Here is a 24,938-nt window from a genome sequence, read left to right as displayed (position 1 = left end):
ATGAATGAATAAAAAAGCACCTATTAAGTGCTAATTACATAGGAAGGAAGGAAAGGAGGAAGGAAGGGAGGAAGGAAGGAAGGAAGGAAGGAAGGAAGGAAGGAAGGAAGGAAGGAAGGAAGGAAGGAAGGAAGGAAGGAAGGAAGGAAGGAAGGAAGGAAGGAAGGAAGGAAGGAAGGAAGGAAGGAAGGAAGGAAGGAAGGAAAGAAGGAAGGAAGGAAGGAAGGAAGGAAGGAAGGAAGGAAGGAAGGAAGGAAGGAAGGAAGGAAGGAAAGAAGGAAGGAAGGAAGGAAGGGGAGAAAAGGGGAGAGAGGAAGGTTTGCATGGAGGAAAAAAGGGAAGGTAGAAGGAAGAAAGGGGGAAGGAAGAAATGAAAGAAGGGAGGAAGGAAGCAAGGGAGGGAGGAAGGAAGGAAGGAAGGAAGGAAGGAAGGAAGGAAGGAAGGAAGGAAGGAAGGAAGGAAGGAAGGAAGGAAGGAAGGAAGGAAGGAAGGAAGGAAGGAAGGAAGGAAGGAAGGAAGGAAGGAAGGAAAGGAGGAAGGGAGGGAGGGAGGGAGGGAGAAAGATGAGTTTGTATTTGATAACAGAGACAATGAGAAGGGAGTATCTGGAGCTTCATGAGCACAGAAGTGACATGGTCAGATCTGTACTTGATAGAGATGGTGCCAGTCACAGAAATGGGGAAGTCAGGAGGGGCAGTTTTAGGGAGCTGTCAGGAAAGACGCCAGGATACTAGGGTAACTTCTGAGTATAGAATTGAGAAGATAGATTAAGGCAGAGTATATGTGAAGGTCTGTCATGTGAAAAAAGGACCACCTCTGATGCCTGCTGGTCATGGGATGGTGTCTATGCCACTCCTCTTTAAATCTCAGCTTCCTCCTCTAGAAAATAGGTACAATCAGGATTGAGCTGAGAATTAATCCTAAAAGATGAAATACAGAAGTTCTGGCCAGTTAGCAGCTCGGTGACATGATATACAGAGCTCTGGGCCTGGATTTGGGAAGACTGAGTTAAATCCAGCCTCAGATTGTGTGATCCTGGCCAAATCACCCCAAATCTCTAAGCCTTAACTTCCTCACCTGGAAAATGGGAATAACCCTACCTGAACTAAACCCCGTGCAAGGCTCTTATGAGACTCGAGTGCAATTATCCATTAAAGGGTTTTGCAGTCTTTAAAGGGCTATATAAATGCCAGCTTTTATAATTATTATTGCAACTCCCAATAAATGCTATTTTGGTGGAATTGTCATCATTAATGCACTGCAGGATATTACTGATGGTCAGTTGCTGGCACCTCCACGGTAGGGAAGGGAAGGGAGGGTAATAAGCATTTAAACAGTTCCAATTATGTGCCAGGCATTGGACTAAGCTCTTTACTTTGATTGTTTCATTTGATCCTCACAATTCTGTGAAGTAGGTGGTGCTATTATCCCCATTTTAAAGTTGATGAAATTGATGCAAAAATGATTAAGTGACTTGCCCAGGGTCACACAGCTCATAACTGTCAGAGGCAGGATCTGAACCTGAGCCTTTTATACTCCTAGATCCGAGTCCTATCCTTTAGGTGGGTATTCGGTCATTGACGACGCTAGCCAGTTTATTCTCTATGCCTAACTAAAAGGGTCCCAGATCATTAAGGCTCTCCAGTAGAGTCACCTGAGTCTCCTTTTTTCTTCCTCTCTTCTCCCCCCCTCAGGCCTGCCATAGAAGGAGGAGTTCCTGAAGTTGAGATAATCTCCCAACAAGTGGATGAAGAAATCAAAAGCATGGCGCCAGTCCAGCTGGTGAACTTGGCTTATCGAGACTTGCCCCTGGCTGCCCTTGACCTCTCTGCTGCCGGCTCACAGCTTTTATCCAACCTGGACGAGGAGTTCCAACGGGAAGGGTAAGAACTGGTCACCTCTGATCTCCTCTTAAAGGTCTCTGTGAAAGGGAAACCCCTTTGGGGCCCAATTGTGGGTGTCCATCCTAGGAAGGCCAATGACAAGCCTGGAGTTAGCCCACGGGAGTAAAGCAGAGGGGCCGGGATGCTTAGTCTGGAGAAGAGAAGACTCAGTCATCATCTCTGGCTTCAAATATCTGAGAAGGTCGGCCACAGAGAAATGGGACCCGTTTGGTCCACAAAGGCTGTTCTAGCTGGAATAATAATAGGATCCTAGATTTAGGGCTGCCAAGGAACTCAAGCCTCTCCCTTCCTCCCTGTCTGGCCCCCTCCCCATTTCGCAAATGAGGAAATTGTGTTCAGTGCCTTACCCAAGACCACACAGGTCATGAGCAACAGAAATGGAAGTGGAATCTCCTGCTTCAGCCTTCTTTCTACTTCCTAGCTGTGTGACCCTGGCTAAGTCACCTAGCCTCTGTTTGCTTTAGTCTCCTCATCCAAAAATGGGCTAATAAAAGCACCTACCTCCCAGGGTGCTTGTAAGGATCAAATGAGATAATATACATAAAACATTCGGCAAACCTTCAAATGCTACACAAATTCCAGCTATTATCAATAATAACAGCTAGCACATGGCATTTACTAAGTGCCAGGCATTGCACTGACTGATTTACAATGATCATCTCTTTTGATTAGTTTTGTTTAATTGATTAATTTAGACTATTTTTCCATGGCTACAAGATTCATGTTCTTTTCCTCCCCTTCTTCCCCCTCCAATAGCCAATGAGCAATTCCACTGGGTTTTACATGATCATTGATCAAGACCAATTTCCATATTATTGATATTTGCACTAGAGTGATCACTTAGAGTTTACATCCCCAGTCATGTCCCCATCGACCCAAGTGACCAAGCACTTGTTTTTCTTCTGTGTTTCTACTCCCACGGTTCTTTCTCTGGAATCTCTTCTTGATTAGTGATCATTAGAACCATTCCAAAGTGAAATGGGCTGTGTGGGGAGGTGTGAGTTCCTCATCACTAGAGTTCTGAGCAGAGATCAGATGACCACCAATAAGAAATGGAGAAAATATTCCTGCCCAGACCCAGGAAGGTCTCCGTGGTCCCTTCCAGCTCTAAGCATCCTCCATCAATCAGAAGGAAGAGCTTGAGAAGTTGTGCCCAAGCCTTAAATCATCAATACTTAGATGTGCTTTAAGCTACACTCGGAAATCAGCCCCCTAGAGACAATACCTATCTACATGCCATTGGAGTTCCATACTTGAACCCCAAAGAGAGGAGGGGTGGGGGAGCCCCAGCTGTTAATTTTGTTTTAAAATCAGACTTCATGAGACATCGATCTCCAGCAGGCTCTAACACCCAAGTAGGGGAAATCAAATTCAATTAGGTTAGATAACTATCAGAGCCCCCGAGTTGAAGTGCTTGACATGTCAAGAGAGACACTTTGCCATTAATCGGAGGGCACGTGCCCATGTCCCCTGGCAAAGCTTCAGCTGGGGAGCAAATAGGAAATGAAGTGAGCGGCGGAATTCCACTCTTGCCGAGACGACAATCTGCCACCAGCTGATATCCCCCCTGCTTGCAGCGACACGGCTTCCTGACAGAAAGGAGATCCTGGCAAGGTCAAAACACAATCAGAGGCAGATGGGGAAAAGCATACATTTTGGAAGGGGAAAGGACTGGCTTTCAAGTTCAGAACAAAGTTTTACTCAGAGTTCTCTGTCGGGCTACCAGCTCTTTCCTCAAATGGCATCTCTGGGTCTCTTCGTTTATCAAATGGGAGGACAGGGACAAGGAGAGAGAGTATGACTAGAAGGCTTCTTCCATTTCTAAATGATGCTGTGATATTAAGCCCAAGAAATTGCTTCAAGTGGGGCCATGGTGCAAAGAATAGCAAGGAAGCCAGCGTCCTGGAATTGTAGAATGCATGGTGGGTAGGGTAGACCGGAAAGGGGGGAGGGGACAAGGCTGGGTTATAAAGGGCTTTAAATGCCAAACAGAGGTTTTCATATTTGAGAGTGGAGGTGATAAGGGAGCCACTGAGGCTTAAGGTGGGATGGTGGAGATGACGTGGTCAGATTTGCTTGTTAGGAAAATCACTTTGGAATCACTTTAGGAAAATTACCACTGAATGGACCGAGTGGGGCAAGACCTATGGCTGGCAGACCAACTGGTAGGTTATTGCACAGTCTAGGCATGAGGTCGGTGATGAGAGCCTGCCCTTGGGCGGCGGCAGTGTCAGAGGAGAGAAGAGGCAAAAAGAAGAACCGGTACAAAAGGGAAAACTGATAGGACTTAACCACCAATTCATAATGGTCAGGGATGATGCCGAGGTTGGCAGCCTGGGGGCTGGGAGGATGGTGCTGCCCTCCACAGTGAAACAGAAGTCTGAAACAGGGAAGAGTTTGAGGGAAAGACGGTGAGTTCCATTTGAAGCTGTCTAAAGACCCTCCAGGTGGCGATGTCCAATCGGTGGGCTAGAAATAGAAGTACGGAGCAGGGGCCAGCAAACCTTCGTCCTGGGGGCTTGGACTAGACGGTGGTGCCCTGCCACCTCTATTCCAGCCTTCTCCGTGCCAGACAAGGAAACTGAGTCCCAGAGGGATCAACGCTCTGTCTGCTCTTCAGTGTTCGAACCCTGACGAGGACTCCCGTCTCCAGAACGCTGGGACAGAGCTCTTGCCTCTAAGGTGCAAAGACGGGCAATCTGGATCTTGGCACTGCTGGTATTACACGCCCGGGTCCCAGTGGGAGGCCAATTAAATGTCAGGAAACTGTCCTGGCACCCCGTGAGGCAATGACATCAGGGTCCTCCAGCTCTTCCCTCCCTGGACCAGGTTACTCCTCAGGCGTCCACTCTGAGCCCTGTTTCAGGCTCCGGTTGGCTTCTCTCTCTAAGGGGAGAGGCTACACCATTGGCTCCTGGGAGCTTCCATTCCCAGATCTCCACATCGGAGAACTGGAGGCTTAAAAAGGCGGGAGAGCTTCGGATCTAGGGCCGGAGGGACCTCCCCTGGCGGGTGGGAGCAGGTTTGGCCGGTGGCACCCTGTCCTTCGGGAGCTTTCCTCCCCAAGCTCGGGAGGCCCTGCTCAAACGCTACAGTATTGCATTGAAGAACACCAGCCCAATGCCAAGAAAAGCCATCTGTTCGCTCTTATTTGCAGCCTCATGGAAGCATCCTTGGAAAGCTGGCCGAGTGCCGTCCTTGGAACCTGGACCACGCTCGCCCTCTGCTGGCCTTTCCAAAGATAGCATCCCCCACAGGCAACAGCCTCCAGGCTGAGGCTCGCTTCCTACGGATTCCGAATGAGGAAGCCGCTTACAAGTCTCCCTGTCCAACCCCGCCTTCTTTACGGGGAAATTGGGGAAATTTGGCGCCCCCGTAACTGGAGTGTTTGTTAAGTGGCTCCCCTGTGCCTGGGACTGTGCCGAGAGCTGAGAATACAAAGACAAATGGGAAACGGTCCCTCTGCCTTACAGAGTAATTTATTCTAATTCTGCTAATATCGCTCTTATTCTATACACATTCCAACACATGTATGTACATACATGTGTGCACATGTACACACCATGTTATAGAAACACATCATTCTAACGCACACATGTATGTGTATGCAGTGTACATGTTTGTATGTTCAGGCACATTTGTGTGTCGTTCTAACATGCCCGTGTGTACATGTATGTATTGTGTATAGCTACATGTTTGCATATGAACAAATATGTGTGCATGTGCGTCAATGCATGCCTAGAGAAGAAAGGAGAGGGAGGAGCCTGGGAAGAGGGACAGAAGCTGAGTCCAGGCCCACGTGATAGGGTCTCTCCTTTTCTGTGGAGGCCATCGCCCTCGAGCTAGCGCGGGACTAGCACCGCCCCCTCCTCCAGCCTCCTCCTAGAGCACAAATGGCGGACTTGTGGAAAGAGAGTGACGCCTCCGATGGCCCTTTGCTTGGGGACCAAATGGGGAACAGAGCGGAGGGGGGGGTTCTGGGGGTCACGGATTCCTGAGAATGGGATAGATTGGGGAGGGGGAGGGGCCGCTGCTGATTCTGCGGGTCCCGGGGAGTCTGCGCCCGTCTTTGTGACGCTGCTTTGTTGCACGCTGAACACTCTGCCCCTTCTTGGGACTGTTCCCTCAGCCTGAAAAGGAAAGGATGGGGCTGGCCGTGCTCCGCGCTCTCTTCCAGCTCCCGATCTAGAACCCCGTGTCGGTGGCAGTTCAAATGGCGTTAGGGAAAAGAAGGCGGGTCTGGTGCCTCCTTGCTCTGTGGGACTTGGGCCAAGCCATCCCCCGGAAGCGCATCTTGTCCAGGGCGGAAGTGCAGCGGCCGCTCATTGTCTGACCAAAAGCTTTCCCCGGCTCCGCGGTGGCCGCGTCCAGTTTGGCCCTCCTTGGGCAAGCCTGGTGCCCCCCCACTCTGGGGGCTCCCCGATTGGCGCCGGATTTAGTTCAGACCCCGTGTTGGTGCTGGATGTAGTCCGGACACCTCGTCAGCTTTAGACCAACTGCAGCGCCCAATCCCCCAGTTCGAGAGATCCAGCACCCTCAGCCTCCCCCTGCCCCAGCCCACCTTTCCAGCTCTGATTGTCAGGAAGTTTTCCCTTCTTTTTCTTTCAAACCCCCACCTTCCGTCTTGGAATCCATACTGAGCATTGGTTCTAAGTCTGGAGAGGGTAAGAGCAAGGCCATGGGGGTTAAGTGACTTGCCCAGGGTCACACCGCTGGGAAGTGTCTGAGGTCAAATTTGAACCCCATCTCTAGGTCTGGCTCTCCATCCACTGAGCTACCCAGCTGCCCCTGGGAAGTTTTCCTTCTATCCGCTTCAGTCTTCTTCTTTGCAACTTCTTCTACACATTAACCCACATTTTCTCCTCTGGGATGAACCAGAACCAATGAAGTCTCTCATCCACAAGACAGCCCATGGAATGCTCGATGTTACACCCCCCCCCCCCATATTTCTCACCCTATTTCCCTCCAGCAACACTCAGATAGCATAATTATAGGCAGAAGTGTGCCGGAGTCAGCTTGTACCCAAACCATCTATACCTAAGAAATCCATGAATGCTGCAAATCAGGGCTTGACTGTCTAGATTTAAGAAAGCATTGGAGAAAATGTTAATGCAGATTAGACTTTAAAATGTGTTGTGGACAGAGATACCGGAGTCGTTTGTCGATTCTTCTCCAGCTCACTTGACAGATGAGGAAAACTGAGGCAAACAGGGTTAAATGACTTGCTCAGGGTCACACCACTGGTAAGGGTCAGAAGGCAGATTTGAACTCGTGTCCTTCTGACTCTAAGGCTGTACTCCATTCACTGTGTCACTTAAGTTGCCCTGGATGCTAAATCTTCACTAATACCAAAAAGATCGCATTCGTTTTGGGGTTTTTTTTGGTTGCCTTCAACATTTTAATGTTGATGTCACTTTTGTTTCTCTCTCTCTCTGGATCTTCACCTAAATAACTTTTATGATTGACCTCCCCCCTCCACATGGATGTATTTGTTTAACTTGCAATGCTATTGTACACACACTCATCCCTTTTTGTAGTCCATTCCATTAAAATCGAGTTTACCCTTCCAGAGACACAGTCCAAACATGGATTCCATCCAAAGGAGACTCAGCAACACCCTTCAGATTAAATGTCCCTCATTGTGTCAGGGCCTGCTGGTTCACCCTGGTTCTCTCTTACATGTTCTTCTTTGGGATATAGACATCTGAAGCCCTGGGCTTTAGTGCTGGCCAGTTTCTTGACATGTCTCCTATGAATTTCTAGGCATCTCTACACTGCTTTTCCATTCTGAATTCCCTTTTGACTGGATTTGAAAGGCTCTGAGCAAAAAAAAGTTATTTTTTAAAATTAAAATTTCTTTTTCTTCAATCAGAAAAATTCATGTTCTCCCTCCCTCCTTCTCTCTCTCTCTCTCTCTCTCTCTCTCTCTCTCTCTCTCTCTCTCTCTCTCTCTCTCTCTCTCTCTCTCTCTCTCTCTCTCTCTCTCTCTCTCTCTCTTTCTGTTTCTCCCTCTCCCTTCCCTTCTCTCTCTCCCTCTACCCCCCTCCATCCTCTCCCCTGAAGTTGAGAACAAAGGAAAATGAAACCCTTTAGCTAACAGCATGCAAAATCTGAGGCAGCACAGTGGCTAGAGCCACAGGCTAGAATCTGGTGGACCTAGGTTCAAATCTGTCCTCAAACACTTCCTATCTGGGTGACCCTGGACAAGTCATTTAACCCTGTTTTTGACTAGCCCTTGCCCTTCCAACTTAGAGCTGTTAAGACAGAAAGTAACCGTTTAGAAAAAAGCATGCATCATCAGGCAATTGAGTTTTTTCCATTGGCCAGAGCTAATATATTTTTACCAGTCTCTTTGAAAGTGTGCTCCATCCCTGGGCAGGAGCTCATCTTCCTTGGTTCAGAAAGGCAAATCCTAATCTATGACACCACCCTAAATGGTGGTTCCCTTCCCTTTTAGTATGAAGCCTTCTCTTTCAATTGGTAGCAGCGATAAGAACACCACCTGTGGTCGTCATCAGTTTACTGCCCAAAACTTTATGGTCCTTGGCAATGCTTTCTTGACTCCTAGTAGCATCCTTTGTGCCCACATGCCAGCAGAAGTGGATAGTGGTCATCTGGTGTGACACGCCTTGGAAGGCCCTCCATCCTGTCTTGGACACATGCCCCAGGAAGACAGCAGATTCCAGTAATTTTATTATCAGGTTGACAAATGCCTTTGCAGGTGATCACCAGGCAGTCACCACCATTGCTTGTCTCTTCTTCCTCTGATTTTTGCTTCTCTCTCCCATAAAGGAACCTACGAGTCTGTGGCTTCTTTCCTCAGAGGACAAGCAGCCATTCCCTCTTTGCAAATGGCCTCTTCTCCATCGCCTCCAAATATTTGATGGTCTTCCTTCTTTGACCTTCCAATCTCTGACAAGTCATGGTTTCCTTTCTGCCCCTTTGCTCACTTTTCTTTGTTTCCACACTAAGACTCTTTTAAGGAATGCCTCCTTTATTCTGGACTTTCTCTTTTAGGAGAGAGACTAGCTTAGACTTTAATTACACATAACAATTACTTGACTATGGCAGAAAAACAAGCAGGACATATCCTACATCTCCACACTGACTCTCTCTCTCTCTCTCTCTCTCTCTCTCTCTCTCTCTCTCTCTCTCTCTCTCTCTCTCTCTCTCTCTCTGCTGACTCAAAGTGGCACAGCTGGCTTTGGAAATCAGAGAGCCTGGGTACAAATCCTATTTCTTCTACTTTTTACCTCTATATCCTTGGGCAAAGTCACTTCTCATTTGTTAAACTAGAGAGTTGACCTTGATGGTCTCTGATGTCCCTTCCATCCCTAAATCCACATTTTCCTCCCATCCCTTAAAATGGGGTGTGTCCCAAAGTTCTAGCCTTGGTCCTCTTTATTAATTCTCTCTCCTGGTGGCCTCATTCACTTTCATGGTTTCAGTTGTTACCTCTTTGCAGATGACTCCTAAATGCATAACTGCCTCCTCTACCCCCTTCCCAGAGTTCCAGACTCATATTACAATCCAATGCATGAGAACTTCCCCAAGGACAGAGACTTAAGAGGAGAACACCAGCACTGACACACAGGGAAAGCCAGTGAGGTAAACTGAGTCCCCAGGGCATATATTGCTCTGCCCCAAAGTGGTGCCCCCTAATTCCTTGGCTTTACTCCAAGTCAACAAGTCAACTCATCAGCTTTGGAAACAATGGTCCAGAAGCCTGGACTTTTTTTTGTTTTGTTTTAATAGATTGGCCACAGATAGCCCAAGGGCTCATTATGACTACTGGTGACAGTTATTCCAACATCAGTTGTCTTATCTCCCTGATTGTAGTAGCAAACAGGTCCGTCTTCTCTTAGATGGCTCCTTGGCTCTTACCATGAGTGTGCTGGGAAATAGCCAGTTCTCAAGGGAGAGAAATCACCCACAAGACACACCTTCAAGTTTAATCTGCCCTCAGAACATTTTTTCTGTGGCTCCATTGAATCTAGACAATCATGAGGACAATCTGTCAAGCCCTGATTTGCAGCATCTGCCAATTTTTTGAGATGTAAATGATCATGCTGAAAAGTTAACAGTCAGCATTCGTGAGCCTAGACAAGCTGGACTCCAGGCTTTGACCCAGAGCTTGTCCTGGCTGCCACATGTGTGTGAGCCTGTGTACTCCAGCACAGACGAGGCTACTTGCTGTCCAACACCAGCTAACTCTAATGTGACAGACAGCAAGCCACAAAACATTTTATAGAGATGAGAAAATAACCAGATAGGATTGTAGTTGCTGAAGTGGTCTCGGTTCCTTTTTCTTCTTATGTAATAAGATCAGCAATGAACTTTCTTTTTTTAACCCCTTACCTTCCTTCTTAGAATCAATTCCATGTATTGGTTCCAAGGCAGAAGAGTGGTAAGGGCTAGGCAATGGGAGTTAAGTGATTTGCCCAGGGTCACATAGCTAGAAAGTATCTGAGGTCAAATTTGAACCCAGGACCTCCCATCTCTACACTTGACTCTTAGTCCAGTGATCCACCTAGTTGCCCCCTTTTCTGGACATAAAAAACAACAACTTCAATGTCCCTCCTTCTCTTCTTCTTATTTTGATATCACTGTTCATTCTCCTTCCCTGATTCCTTTCCTCCAAGAAAAAAAATCACTTTTAACAAATAAATATAGTCAAGCAAAAACAAAACAAACCCAAATATTGACCTTGTCCAAAAATGTCAGTTTCATTTAGCACCTCTAGTCCATCAACTCCTTAGGAAGAGGTGAACAGCAAGCTTTGTCATTAGTTATTTGGAATCAGAGCTGGTCACTGGGTTGATCAGAATTCTTAAGTCTTTCTTTAAAAAGAAAAACTCTTACCTTCTGTCTTAGAATTAATACTAAGTATTGGTTCCAAGTTAGAAGTGTGGTAATGGTATAAGCAATGGGGGTTAAGGGATTTTTCCAGGGTCACATAGCTAGGAAGTGTCTGAGACTAGATTTGAACCTAGGACCTCCCATCTCTTCTCTAGACCTGGCTCTCTGTCCACTGACCCACCCAGCTGCCCCTAGTTCTTAAGTCTCTCAAAGTTGATTATCTTTACAATGTTCCTATCACTGTGTCCTCTTATCCTGTTTCTGCTCACTTCACTCTGCATCAGTTCATACAAATCTTCCCAATTTTCTTCATCATCCTTCATTACTTCTTAAAGTACAATAATATTCAATTACATTTGTATACCCAACTTGTTCATTTTTCCCCTAATTGATGAGCAACTCCTTCCCTTTACTGTTTTTCACTGTTTTATGAAGCAACAATACTCATGATCTATCATAATCCTCCACTATAACATTTCCCACATGTATTTATTCTCCAATTATTCAAGTACGAACTTTCACTGAGGTCGTCATGTCTTTCTGCTTGGCAAAGAGACCAATTATTTTCTGACTGAAGAATTTTCGCTCTTTTTGGCTTCCTCGTAGTAGTGACTATTTTATATTGCTTAAACTTCAATAAGGAAAGGTCATCATCAGAGTCACTGTCTTCACTTTTATCCATTTCTCATTTTTCAGAATGAATAGCATCTTTAATAAGCTGCACTGTTGGTAAGATAATCATACTGTGTGTTTCCTCTTCTTTGAGATTAAATATAATTTCTAAATGGGTGGTTATGGTGATTTATATATAGGCTTCACTGTGAATAAATTATGTATGAACTGATGAGATTTCCTGAAGGTAAGTCCTAAAGAGGACTTAACATATAGAAATCCTACTTTTTAGGTGAAAAACAAATGAGAAGGTTGGGCTAGTCACTCTCTAAGATCCAGGGTGACTCAGTGGATTGAGAGCCAAGCCTAGAGATGGAAGGTACTAGATTCAAATCTGGCCTCACTTCTTAGCTATGTGACCCTGGGCAAGTCACTTAACTCCCATTGCCTAGCCCTTACTACTCTTTTTCCTTGGAACCAATGCATCATTTTGATTCTAAGACAGAAGATCAAGGTTTAATTTTTTAGCTCTGACATTCTCTGTTCTCAGGTCCCCAACAGCTCTGACATTCTCTATTCTAATTTCTTCTCTAGCTCTGACATTCTCCATTCTAAGGTTCCTCCTTGCTTCGATAGTCTCTGTTATAAAACCCCTAACACCTGACATTCTCTGTGCTAAGGTCCCTTCCAACTGTGAAATTTTCTTGTTTAAGGTCTCCAACAGTTCTGACATTCCCTGTTCTAAGGTCTCCTCCAGCCCTGATATTTTCTGTTCTGAGGTCTCCAGGGCTTCTGACATCCTCTGTTCTAAAGTCCCCTCTAGCTCTCACGTTTTTTGTTCTCAAGTTCCCAACAGCTTTGGCATTCCCTATTCTAATTTCTTCTCTGGCTCTGGCATTCTCCATTCTAAGGTTCCTCCTTGCTCTGATAGTCTCTGTTCTAAAGCCCTCAACACTTCTTACTGTTCTAAGGACAGTTCTGACATTCTCTGTTCTGAGGTCTCTAACTGTTCTGACATTCTCTGTTCTAAGGTCTCCAACAGTTCTGACATTCCCCGTTCTAAGGTCTCCAACAGTTCTGACATTCTCCGTTCTAAGGTCTCCAACAGTTCTGACATTCTCTGTTCTAAGGTCTCCAACAGTTCTGACATTCTCTGTTCTAAGGTCTCCAACAGTTCTGACATTCTCTGTTCTGAGGTCTCCAACAGTTCTGACATTTTCTGTTCTAAGGTCTCTAACTGTTCTGACATTCTCTGTTCTAAGGTCTCCAACAGTTCTGACATTCCCTGTTCTGAGGTCTCTAACTGTTCTGACATTCTCTGTTCTAAGGTCTCCAACAGTTCTGACATTCTCTGTTCTGAGGTCTCTAACTGTTTTGACATTTTCTGTTCTAAGGTCTCCAACAGTTCTGACATTCTCTGTTCTAAGGTCTCCAACAGTTCTGACATTCTCTGTTCTAAGGTCTCCAACAGTTCTGACATTCCCCGTTCTAAGGTCTCCAACAGTTCTGACATTCTCTGTTCTAAGGTCTCCAACAGTTCTGACATTCCCTGTTCTGAGGTCTCTAACTGTTCTGACATTCTCTGTTCTGAGGTCTCCAACAGTTCTGACATTTTCTGTTCTAAGGTCTCTAACTGTTCTGACATTCTCTGTTCTAAGGTCTCCAACAGTTCTGACATTCCCTGTTCTGAGGTCTCTAACTGTTCTGACATTCTTTGTTCTAAGGTCTCCAACAGTTCTGACATTCTCTGTTCTAAGGTCTCCAACAGTTCTGACATTCTCTGTTCTAAGGTCTCCAACAGTTCTGACATTCCCCGTTCTAAGGTCTCCAACAGTTCTGACATTCTCTGTTCTAAGGTCTCCAACAGTTCTGACATTCTCTGTTCTAAGGTCTCCAACAGTTCTGACATTCTCTGTTCTAAGGTCTCCAACAGTTCTGACATTCTCTGTTCTGAGGTCTCCAACAGTTCTGACATTTTCTGTTCTAAGGTCTCTAACTGTTCTGACATTCTCTGTTCTAAGGTCTCCAACAGTTCTGACATTCTCTGTTCTGAGGTCTCCAACAGTTCTGACATTTTCTGTTCTAAGGTCTCTAACTGTTCTGACATTCTCTGTTCTAAGGTCTCCAACAGTTCTGACATTCCCTGTTCTGAGGTCTCTAACTGTTCTGACATTCTCTGTTCTAAGGTCTCCAACAGTTCTGACATTCTCTGTTCTGAGGTCTCTAACTGTTTTGACATTTTCTGTTCTAAGGTCTCCAACAGTTCTGACATTCTCTGTTCTAAGGTCTCCAACAGTTCTGACATTCTCTGTTCTAAGGTCTCCAACAGTTCTGACATTCCCCGTTCTAAGGTCTCCAACAGTTCTGACATTCTCTGTTCTAAGGTCTCCAACAGTTCTGACATTCCCTGTTCTGAGGTCTCTAACTGTTCTGACATTCTCTGTTCTAAGGTCTCCAACAGTTCTGACATTTTCTGTTCTAAGGTCTCTAACTGTTCTGACATTCTCTGTTCTAAGGTCTCCAACAGTTCTGACATTCCCTGTTCTGAGGTCTCTAACTGTTCTGACATTCTCTGTTCTAAGGTCTCCAACAGTTCTGACATTCTCTGTTCTAAGGTCTCCAACAGTTCTGACATTCTCTGTTCTAAGGTCTCCAACAGTTCTGACATTCTCTGTTCTAAGGTCTCCAACAGTTCTGACATTCTCTGTTCTAAGGTCTCCAACAGTTCTGACATTCTCTGTTCTAAGGTCTCCAACAGTTCTGACATTCTCTGTTCTAAGGTCTCCAACAGTTCTGACATTCTCTGTTCTGAGGTCTCCAACAGTTCTGACATTCTCTGTTCTAAGGTCTCCAACAGTTCTGACATTCTCTGTTCTGAGGTCTCTAACTGTTCTGACATTCTCTGTTCTAAGGTCTCCAACAGTTCTGACATTCTCTGTTCTGAGGTCTCCAACAGTTCTGACATTCTCTGTTCTGAGGTCTCCAACAGTTCTGACATTCTCTGTTCTGAGGTCTCCAACAGTTCTGACATTTTCTGTTCTAAGGTCTCCAACAGTTCTGACATTCTCTGTTCTGAGGTCTCCAACAGTTCTGACATTCTCTGTTCTGAGGTCTCCAACAGTTCTGACATTTTCTGTTCTAAGATCTCCAACAGTTCTGACATTCTCTGTTCTAAGGTCTCCAACAGTTCTGACATTCCCTGTTCTGAGGTCTCTAACTGTTCTGACATTCTCTGTTCTAAGGTCTCCAACAGTTCTGACATTCTCTGTTCTGAGGTCTCCAACAGTTCTGACATTCTCTGTTCTGAGGTCTCCAACAGTTCTGACATTTTCTGTTCTAAGATCTCCAACAGTTCTGACATTTTCTGTTCTAAGGTCTCCAACAGTTCTGACATTCTCTGTTCTGAGGTCTCCAACAGTTCTGACATTCCCTGTTCCAAAGTCCTCTCCAGCTCTGATATTCCCTGTTCTAATGTCTTGAACAGCCCTGACACACTCTGTTCTAAGTTTCCTCCCAACTCGGATCTTCTTTGTTTCTGACTCTCCACTGTGTGAAGGAGGCTTGGAGAGCAGAGCTCTACCGGCTGTCTAGCTGTTCGGTCCCAAGGAGCCAGAGGCCCAGCTTCCACCCACTGAAAGCTGAGGCAAAAACAATCTGCTTGCCAGTAACTGAAGCATGACCCTGCTCAGGGAAGGTGGCCTCTGCCTGCCTGGCCCCTCTTTATTTATAACCGTAGGAGCGCACCTGGCTGGAGTTTCAGATGGCAATCAGCTGCTGTCAGTTCCAGGGGGCACAGCCAAATCCTCTTGGTTTGATGAGGGATGGAGGGAAGGGGGGGGGGGCGGCTCGGTAACCTAATAAAAGCTGCCTCCCCGAGGGAGCCTTAAAACGGCCCTTCCAGGAATGAGGGATGTGTCAACAGACAGAGGGAAGGGCAGAGGAGAGGAAGAAAGCACCAGGACAAAGTGCTGAGACAGCCAGCAGGCCATGTGAGAAGGAGAGGCTGGATGTGTGAAAGATTAAAATGGGACCAGGCGAAACCTGCCCTGGGAGGCAGGAAGTGTCACATTGATGAGGGAAGGTCCTCTCCAAAGTGTGAATCTTGCCCAGGAGAGACGCAGGCAGGTGAGACAACCAGGAATGAGTCAGGAGAGGGAAGGACAAAGGCGTAATCCTAGCCAAAAGGTATTTTTAAACATCAGGAGATCTTTAAAAACAGAAAAGTGACGTGCAGATGTCTCCAGACCAGTGGCCTACCTTTGGGTAGCTGAGCCGGGCTTTCTGGGTGAAGCCGCCCTATCCCCACTCCACTGTGTCGTGTACACGGCGAGGACCCCACAGTCTGCACACTTTCCCCTTAAGATGAATAGATTCCCATCATTTCTGCCTTAAACCAAAGATTTTTCATTTTCATGCCTGACCAGCTGGGCCAGGAGGTCAGGAGGGTTGGGGAAGGCCTTAGGAATAGAATGCCAAGACCCTGAGGGTAGGGACTGTTTCATGTTTCTCTTTGTATAAGCACATTAAAAAATGCTTGTCAGTTGGATGAGATCATGGTGGTGGCAAAATGGAATGAATTGACTTGGTGTTAGAAAGATGTGAGTTCAGATCCTGACTGAAATACTTACTAGTTTCAGGACCCTGGGCAAATCCTTTAACCCTGGTTGCCTCAGTTACTTCATCTGTCAAATGAAGTGGGGGTGGGATATGGTACTGACTCAATCAATGACCTTTAAGGTCCTGTCCAGCTCTAAGTCTAAGACCACATATATTCATGGGATTGAAGATATAAAGCAAGAAGGGTCCTTGGAGAGCATCTAGTCCAATCTCCTCATTTTATCAATAAGGAAAACTGAGGCCCAGGCAGGGGGAGAGACTGGCATAAAGTCTTGTAGCAAGTTAGTGATTTGATCAGGATAAGAATTGAAGTCCCTTTACTTTTTTCCCTCCATATCACACCCCCTTTCCTGCCTCCTGTTGCCTCCTCTGATTCCCTCTGCCTAGCATTTGGGGTTGTTCTATGCCAAACTCAGAGGAACATTGACTTTCATAAATGAAAAGATCCTTGGAGAATACTTCGTAAAGTTTCTTCATTTTATATATGAGCAAAGGATGCCTAGGGCTTGGTGACTTGCCCAAGGTCACACAACTAACTCCTAGGTGGTAGAGCTTGAACCAGAACCCAAGTCTTCTCACTTTCCTAAGGCCCCCCAGTGGCAGACTCTTTGCCAGGACCCCCTCCTGCACAGATTGGAACCTTGACTTTTAGGGATTCCTCTAGCATCTTAGAGGTGAAAGGGACCTTAGAGGCCAGTTAGTCCACAGGACTTCCCTCAACATTAAACCTGGTCAGTGGCCACCTGCTCTCTGCTTGAATACTTATGGGGATCAGGAGATCACTCCCTATTAAGGTTTGTAGTCTCCTTGCTCCCCAGTATGTCTACTTTACCTTCCTCTTTTGATGCTTACCCAAATGTTTCCAGCCTTCACATTGTGGATTCCCACACCAGGGGGATGTTTTGTGGCTGCTCCCCTTTTATTTGGGTCACTCCTAGTCTAAAGCAGACCAGTGATGGGAAGAACACTGTCTCTAGAGTTAAAGGCTCTGAATCCTAATTCCCCCTAAATAGTATTAGTCAGGTGGAAATCATGGGAAGTTCAAGCAAATCCTCATATCTTAAGAGGAAGGAATAGATATAGATATACACATACACACTTATGTATGCATGCACTTATGAAAGACGACTTCCTTCCCACCAAATTTCAGTTCCATAAAGAGCACACATAGCAAATTAACCCATTTATCCAAGCCTCTGGCAAACATCAGAGAAGGTAGACAGATGAGGATATGAGTTCTCCTACTGGGAATGAGCTGAGAGACAGAGATTGACAGACAGACAGAAAAGAACAAGAACTGAGATAGAGAGGGAGGAGGAGAGAAGAGAGACAGAGTGTTCTAGATTTAAACCAAGGGGAAATTCCTCAAAGGATCTAGTGTAGTAAGCTGGGGTAGGTGCTAAATCCTCTTCACATTTTAGCTTCTCCCCAGAGTCTTTCTGTCCCTTCAAGGATCTCCCCCTAAAGAGAACTATGTATCTTCTCTCTTGACGTTGGGGGGTGAGAAAACCAAGGACTCCTCCTCCCTCTAGCTCTCCAACTTTGCCCCTCGAACTAACACAAGTGTGGAACATGAAGCATTCAGGAAGAATATTCTGCAATGGGCTTTGAACTGAGGGAGGAATTCCTCCCTAGGCTGAAAATCTTTGTGGTCCCTTGCAAAGATCAGCCAGGGTACCCTTGAAACCTTTAACCATATAGTATAAAGCATAAACACGAACATTTTAAAACAAGGTTGATTTTCCTGGTGTCTCAAGTAACCAAGAGTAGTCCTTATGGCCACTTTCTCAGTGTTCATGTTGCTGCCATATTTGTTATCATCATCATGTAAATTATTCTTCTCTTTCCTTTGTCCTGTGTCACTTCAGGCAAGTTTCCCCATGATTTTTGTGCTTCCTCCTAAGACCAGAGAGAGCAAGAGGCCTGCCCAAGGCCACCTACTGAATTAATGGCAACATGGGGACTGCAACATTGGTGGGGCCTTCAGCAGTGGTGCTCAGCTCCTTCTCTCTTCTCCTAGGTCCAACTGGCTGAAGCCATGCTGTGGAAGGCGGGCCTCCGTGTGGCAGGTCTTCTTACTCAGTGCGAGCCTCAACAGCTTCCTGGTGGCCTGTGTCATACTGGTGGTGATTCTCCTGACCCTGGAACTGCTGATAGATATAAAGTCTCTCCAGTGTGAGTAGCAAGACAGACACGCACATGTGTCAGATATGTGTATATATTCTGGGTGCATCCACATATTGGTGGGGTCCCCAACGAGTAGCCTGTCACCTGACAGTTTTAAGTCTTTCTTGGGAGAGTTCCAAACCACGTGGCTCATGGAGATTATCATAGGAGCAGAATTTGACCAGTAGCCATTTTCTCTTCCCTTGCAGTAAGGCATCAGAAAGGAAAGTAGATTTGGAGCCAGAAAGATAAGGGTTCAGATCCCAGGTTGACCACTTACTACCTGGGGAACACTGGACAAGTCAATTGACCTGTCAAAGCCTCAGTTTCCTCATTTGAAAAACAAGGGGGTTGAACATGATGAAACCTAAGAGGAAAGTCCCCTTGAGCTCTAAAGCTGTATTTCTGGGTCCCATTTGTAACCTGAATTCTCATATCTCCCTCTCCTGAATGTAAGGGGATTTGGGGGAAATCTTCTCAGGAGAAGGTTGGGGATCCCTTGTAGGTAACATACTTTTAAAGTGGTTTCAAGTGAGTTTCCTCCTTTTTGCCCCCACACTCATTGATAGGCACTTCTTATTGTTTTATATTTTTTCCAATTATATGTAAGAAGCAATTTAAATATATTTTTAAAAATTTGAGTTGCACATTCTTTCCCTCCCTCCTCTCCGCTTTCATTGAGAAGCAATTTGATATAAGTTATACATGCGCAGTCATGCAAAACACATTTCCATATTAGACATGTTGTGAAAGAAAGTACAGACCCCCCCCCAAAAAAAAAGCCAAGAAAAATAAAGTTAAAAAAATATGCTTCAATCTGCATTTAGGTCCTCAGTTCTTTCTCTGGAGGCAGATGGCATCCTTCACCACACATCCTTCTGAATTGCCTTTGATCATGGTATTGCTGAGAATAGTGAAGTCATTCACCGTTGATCACTGTATAATATTGCAATTATTGTATGCAATGTCCTTCTGGCTCTGTTCACTGCACTTTGCATCAGTTCATGAAGTCTTTCCAAATGTTTTTAAGCATCCTGCTCGTGATTTCTTATCGCCCAACAGTATTCCATTATAATCATATACCACAACTTATTTGGCCATTCCTCAATTGATGGGCATCCCCTCCATTTTGAGTTCTTCTCCACCACAAAAAAACCTGCTACAAATATTTTTGTACCTCGATGTCTTTTTTCCTCTTTAAAAAAACTCTTTATTGATTACATTTTATTGATATTGTTCATATTATTATATTATTTTATATTTATGATTATTAAATATATGTATTTATTTAAATATTCATAGAGAAATTACATTAGGATACCGTGGTGGTATTGCCAGTTCAAAGGGTATGCACCATTTTGTAGCCCTTTGGCTGTGGTTCCAAATTGTTCTCCACAATGGTTGGATCCATTTGCAACTCCACCAACAGTGCACCAGTGTCTCAATTTTCTCACATCCCCTTCAGCCTTTTCTGTCATATTAGCCAGTCTGATAGGTGTGAGGCAGTACCACAGAGTTGTTTTAATTTGCATTTCTCTTAATTTATAGCATTTTTTTTCATACGACTGTAGATAGCTTTGATTTCTTTGTCTGAAAACTGCCTGGTCATATCCTTTGACCATTTATCCATTGACTTGATCATTTATCAAGTCAATAAATTAACTGGTATTCTTCTAAATTTGACTCAGTTCTTTGTATTTTTTGAGAAATGAGAAGGAGGTGCACTTAACCTACATGGCAAAGCTTATATATTACTGAATCAGTTTGAGCTTGGCCTCAATGTGGACCCTCTGGAGAATATGGCATGAGGCTTGGGGCAACCATTTGAAGCAAAACCTCCTGTCCTTGCAGATTCCCCAAAGAGACATAAAAATAGGCGAGCCTCCATCTTCAAGGGATGAAGTTTTGTTTTTGTTTTTATAATTCATGGCTTTTTTAAATAAATTTTTTAAATAAGTTTCAAGTTAGCTTAAATTACTTTAACAAGTTTAAATTGCACAATTCTTTTGCCAGTTAAAAAGAGTAAAGAATTCATCAAAATGGTGACCCATCGTCAAGGGCGCCCTTCTAGCTGGGTCTCCACATCCTTCTCATGGATCTCTAGAGGAGCTGTCTTCAGTCCACCAGAATCTTTTCCATTGAAAAATCCCCCTGATCTTTGAACCTCAACTAAAGATCCCCAGCCTGCTGGAGCTTCCTGGCCCCTCAGCCCATTGGATTTCCCGGGTTCAAAGATCTGCCATACCCAAGTCTTTCTTGTCCCTCTTCTTCTCTCACTACCACCACCGTCATCAATAATGACTCTCATTTATATGGTGTTTTAAAGTTCATAAAGTACTTTTTACACATGTTATCTCCTTTATTCCTCCCAACACACTTCTGAGGTAGGGGCTATTCTTATCCCTGTCTTATAGATGAGGAAACTGAGGCAGAAAGAGGTTCAGTGATTTGCCCAGAGTTGTGTATCTTGTGTCAGAGGTGAGATTTGAACTTGGGCATGTCCAACAAAGGGCCAAGCACCAAGGAACTATGAGTAGGTAAATTGAATAACCGCCATCCCTCCAACCACCATCCCATCAGGGGAATCCAGTCGGATCCAGTTCACAAATGTGTCATTAGAAAATCTTGTACCTTTGAACTGCATCTCCCAGCATCCCTTTCCTCTTTCATCCCTACCTTGTGTGCTTGTGTATTGCATATAGTTGGATTTCCCCCTTGGGTGGCTGGGTGAGCTCTCTCCTTTTCTCTAGCCTTTCATTTTCCTTTTTGCTTCACGCTATTATGAATAAATCATATTAAATATAATAGTTGGAGTATTTTGGATATTAATTTTTCATTTTACACAAATGACCCTCCCATTCAAACAAAGACTTCTTTTGCGTTCTGCTTGGACCAAAGAGGCCAAGTATCTCTTGTCTATGACCTGGGAGATAGCCAGGATCCTGACCCTGCTGAGCTTGAATGCCGTGTCTTTTGCCTTCGAGATGCCTAACCAGACGCATTCCTAAACTCTTCTAGTCCAGTCTCTGCAGCTGTAAAAGGAGGGCCCTCCTCGGGGTCCTCTCCAGCCCCTGCCTCTCTGGTCTTTGGGCCCCTCGAAAGCTCCCCCAGAGAAGCCCTTTCTAACAAAGGGCGCTTGTACGCACAGACCTACTTTCTCCGCGGACAAACCCATTTGGCTTTAATGTGCCTGGTGGCCCCTCGGTCCCAGAGAAAGTATTTCTCCTGCGGAGCTGACAGACGCTGGCTTTATACTCACTCGGCCTGTCTTGAATTAGAGCGTATTAGACTTTCCCTCTCCCCGTCCCCCCACGCACACTGTCTGATTTTTATGCGATTTAATCATAACAGAGCCTTCGGTTCCATGCCGTGACTTCTCCACAGGTCCCTTGCCAGTTGGGACGGTAAGCAAGCCATCGGGTAGAGCTCAGACCCTCGCAGACACGGACTGGAATTTTGCTTAAAATTAAGTATCCGGGAGATTGGTTTTGGTGGGAGATTCAATGGCAGCTCATAAAAGACATCTTAAATTCCGTAAAATGGACAGCTGGAGATTTATGGCTCTTCTCAAACAAGCCGTAAAAGTGAAAAAATAGAAGACGGTCCAGGAATTCATGTGAGAAACAAGGGAGAGAGTTTTATGGTCGCCGTCTTCCTCCGGGCTCTTCCGAATCGCACAGATGCTGGGGCTCACTTGATCGTTTTCTGCTGACCACCAGGCAGTCGGAGGCCCGGTGGAATCAGATCTCAGAAGGCCACCTAAAAGGAATGTACCCTCAAAGGCCTTTCCCCGCCATCTTGGTCCTCCTTGGGTGGCGAGGCAGGCACAATGGTTAGGGCTCTGAGCCCAAAGTGAGGAAGACCTGAGTTCAAATACCACCTCAGACACTTATTAGTTAAGTCACTGGACCTCTGCTTGCCTCAGTTTCCTCCACTGTAAAATGGAAATAAGAACAGACCAGCATGATCCCCCAACAGAATTGTTGTGAAGATCCAATGAGATAATAACCGTAGAGCACTTAGCATAGTGCCTGGCACAGTAGGTGCTCTATAAAAATGCTCATTTCCTTCCCTTTCTTTCCCTACAGCATTCATTCCCCACGAATTTATACACTGTCCTTAGCAGGGGCCATTCATATCATAAAATCTCAATAAAAAATTGGAACTGAAAGGGGTCCTCTTTTTACAAATGGGGAAACTGAGGCCCCAACACATGAATTGATTGACTTAAGATCCCAGAGCCCATAAATCCGAGAATTGGGATTCAAACCCGGGTCTTCTGACCTCAAGTCGGGTGATTATGATGGTTCCATGGGCTGGTGTTAAAGAAGACCTGGAGGCATCTTCATAGAGTTAACTCTTAGCCAACTTCTTAGCATTGAGGCAAAGAGTTGCCCCTGTTTGTCCTTTGTCCTTCCGTGGCTTATATTCCTTCATGATTGTCATCGGGGGTTCTGTAAGCTGACCTCGGTGGCCCTCTGTTCCTGGAATGGAATCCTTGGTATGCTTTTCCCAGAATTCCCCAGAAGTGACCCAGATTCTAGACTCTCCTCCCCACTCACACGCTTAACTCCTTGTTCCTAAAGCTGACTTCTGCTGTGTTCTATTCCTTGCAGTTTCGAATTCGTCCCAGTTTGCTGGAGTCAGTCACTGGATCAGCCTGGTCATCTTGTCTGTGTTCTTCTCAGAGGTGGGTAAAGCATGATGGCTCTTCTTCGGAAAGAAAAGCACTCCTGAGATGTGTGTCCTGGCGAGTCATTCCCCTCCCTGGGCCTCAGTTTCCTCATCTGAAACATGAGGGGCTTGGAGTCCTTCCAGCTTCAATGTGTTATTGGTGAGAAGCCTGGCCTCTCTTAGCTGGCCTCCAAGATGCTAGTGGTGTGCCCTGCATCCCTTGTCCAAAGGTGCTTAACCTCTTTTTTGTGTCCTGGGCTCTTCGGGAGAATGGGGAAGCCTATGGACCCATCCTCAGATGATGCTGCTAAAGTGCATCAAATCAAATAGTTAAGATTTCAAAGGAAGCCAATTTTACTGAAATACACTTACCAACGTTTAAAAAAAAAAACGAGTTCCTGAAGCCCAGGATTAAAAATCCCTGCTCTAGAGGGAGCATGAGTTGGATTTGGCCAGAAAATTCAGCTGGAAGTGATGTTAGAAATGCTTAGACCTTCTAACAGAAACACAGCTAATTACAGATGTCGCCAATCCAGCCCCCACCGATGTTCACCTTCAAGATGGCCCAGTGGTAGCTCTGGGCTAGTGAAGGGCATCCTAGTGGATCCCCGTCTCTGGCTGGTCTTTATCAGGCTTTGACTTAGAAGCAGAGTGGTGGATTGACTTGGGAGTGAAAGGAACCCAGTTCACATCCTGCCTCTGTCACTTTCAACCTAAATGATCTTGGTCAAGTTGCTTAATCTCTCTTGACCTCATCTCCTGAGTCTGTAAAATGGCAGAATGGTGATGGGAGTGGATGACCTCAAACCCTGGATCTATGATCTATGATTATGAGCCTACCAATAATTCACTTCAGGGGGCAGCTGGGTAGCTCAGTGTGTTGAGAGCTAGGCCTAGAGACGGGAGGTCCTAGGTTCAAAACTGGCCTCAGACATTCCCAGCTGTGTGACCCTGGGCAAGTCACTTGACCCCCATTGCCTAGCCCTTACCACTCTTCTGCCTTGGAGCCAATACACAGTATTGACTCCAAGACGGAAGGTAAGGGTTTTTTAAAAAAAATTCACTTCAATGAGCATTTATCAAGTGCCTACTATGTACTTAATGCACAGGAGCCTCAAGTACTAAGGATTCAACAACCCCTGGTTTCAAGGAGTTTATATTCCAATGGGAGAGACCATAGAATACATAGATTTAAGTAGAGATGACAAAGGAAGCCAATTATATGACATCTGAGTAGAGAAGACAAATATAAAGTAAACAAGAACAAATATAATCCAAAGTAGTTAATTATAAATAAACACAGATATATCCAAAGTAGTTTGATCAAAGGCAGTTTGGGAAGAAAGGCACCTGTGGCAGGGAGGAAGAGGATTCTGGAAATGTTTCATGCTAGAGGTGATGTTTGATTGCAGCTTAAAGAAAAAAGGGATTGCAGGAAGCAGAAATGAGGAGGGAGGGAATTCCAGGCAGGTGGAACAGCAAGCACAAAGGCACCAAGATTGGAGTTGATTTGGGTAAGTGAATAATGGAGAAAACAGACAGTTTGTGGCTTACAGAGTGCAGAAGATGGGAACAATGTCCAGTGAGGTTGGAGCCAGGTTGAGAAGGGCTATAAAAGTTTCGGCAAAGGAATTTATTTTTTACTGACCATGTGCCAGGCACTGAGAAGGGCACTGGGGAAATAAAAACAAAACCATGCCTGCTCTCAAGAAGCTTATATTCTATTGTAAGGATATGACATATTCTCCCATCTGTAAATCCAATACAAAATATGTGCCAAGTGATGCAAAGTCATTCAAGAGGTAAGGAGCAGTAATATAATGGATTTTTCCATTGTCCTTTGGATCAGAAACAAGTTTCATCCTTTAGAGACTTAGATGTTTTAAGACTGGCACTTGCTCAATTCCATGTGATAGTCTAGACAATGGACCTGTTCATCCACTTAGTTTTCCCTGTGTAGATTGTTGGCTAATCTTTTCCTGAAAAAAAATAATCATGGATCTCATTGAAGAGACCTTACAGACTTCTGGGACTTAATGCAGTCAGTATAATGTCATCAACAGACAGTCAAATTCTAGAAAATCTCACCATCTAGAAAGATTCCC

The 24,938-nt window shown here is 45.2% G+C and overlaps 1 protein-coding gene across 2 annotated transcripts in view; it reads left to right on the top strand.

Annotated features, from left to right (window-relative positions):
• Positions 1-24,938, top strand: part of TMEM266 (transmembrane protein 266) — a 146,343-nt gene that overhangs the window by 45,393 nt on the left and 76,012 nt on the right. For both annotated transcript variants that reach the window (XM_056796939.1, XM_056796932.1), the window contains exons 3-5: positions 1,696-1,884; positions 18,014-18,168; positions 22,776-22,849. In XM_056796939.1, coding sequence (XP_056652917.1) covers positions 1,696-1,884; positions 18,014-18,168; positions 22,776-22,849 — 418 coding nt within the window. The remainder of the gene's footprint in view (positions 1-1,695; positions 1,885-18,013; positions 18,169-22,775; positions 22,850-24,938) is intronic.

Source organism: Monodelphis domestica, chromosome 1, assembly GCF_027887165.1.
Source record: "Monodelphis domestica isolate mMonDom1 chromosome 1, mMonDom1.pri, whole genome shotgun sequence".
In the NCBI taxonomy this organism is placed as follows: Eukaryota; Metazoa; Chordata; class Mammalia; order Didelphimorphia; family Didelphidae; genus Monodelphis; species Monodelphis domestica.
This window is presented reverse-complemented; position numbering and strand designations above follow the sequence as displayed.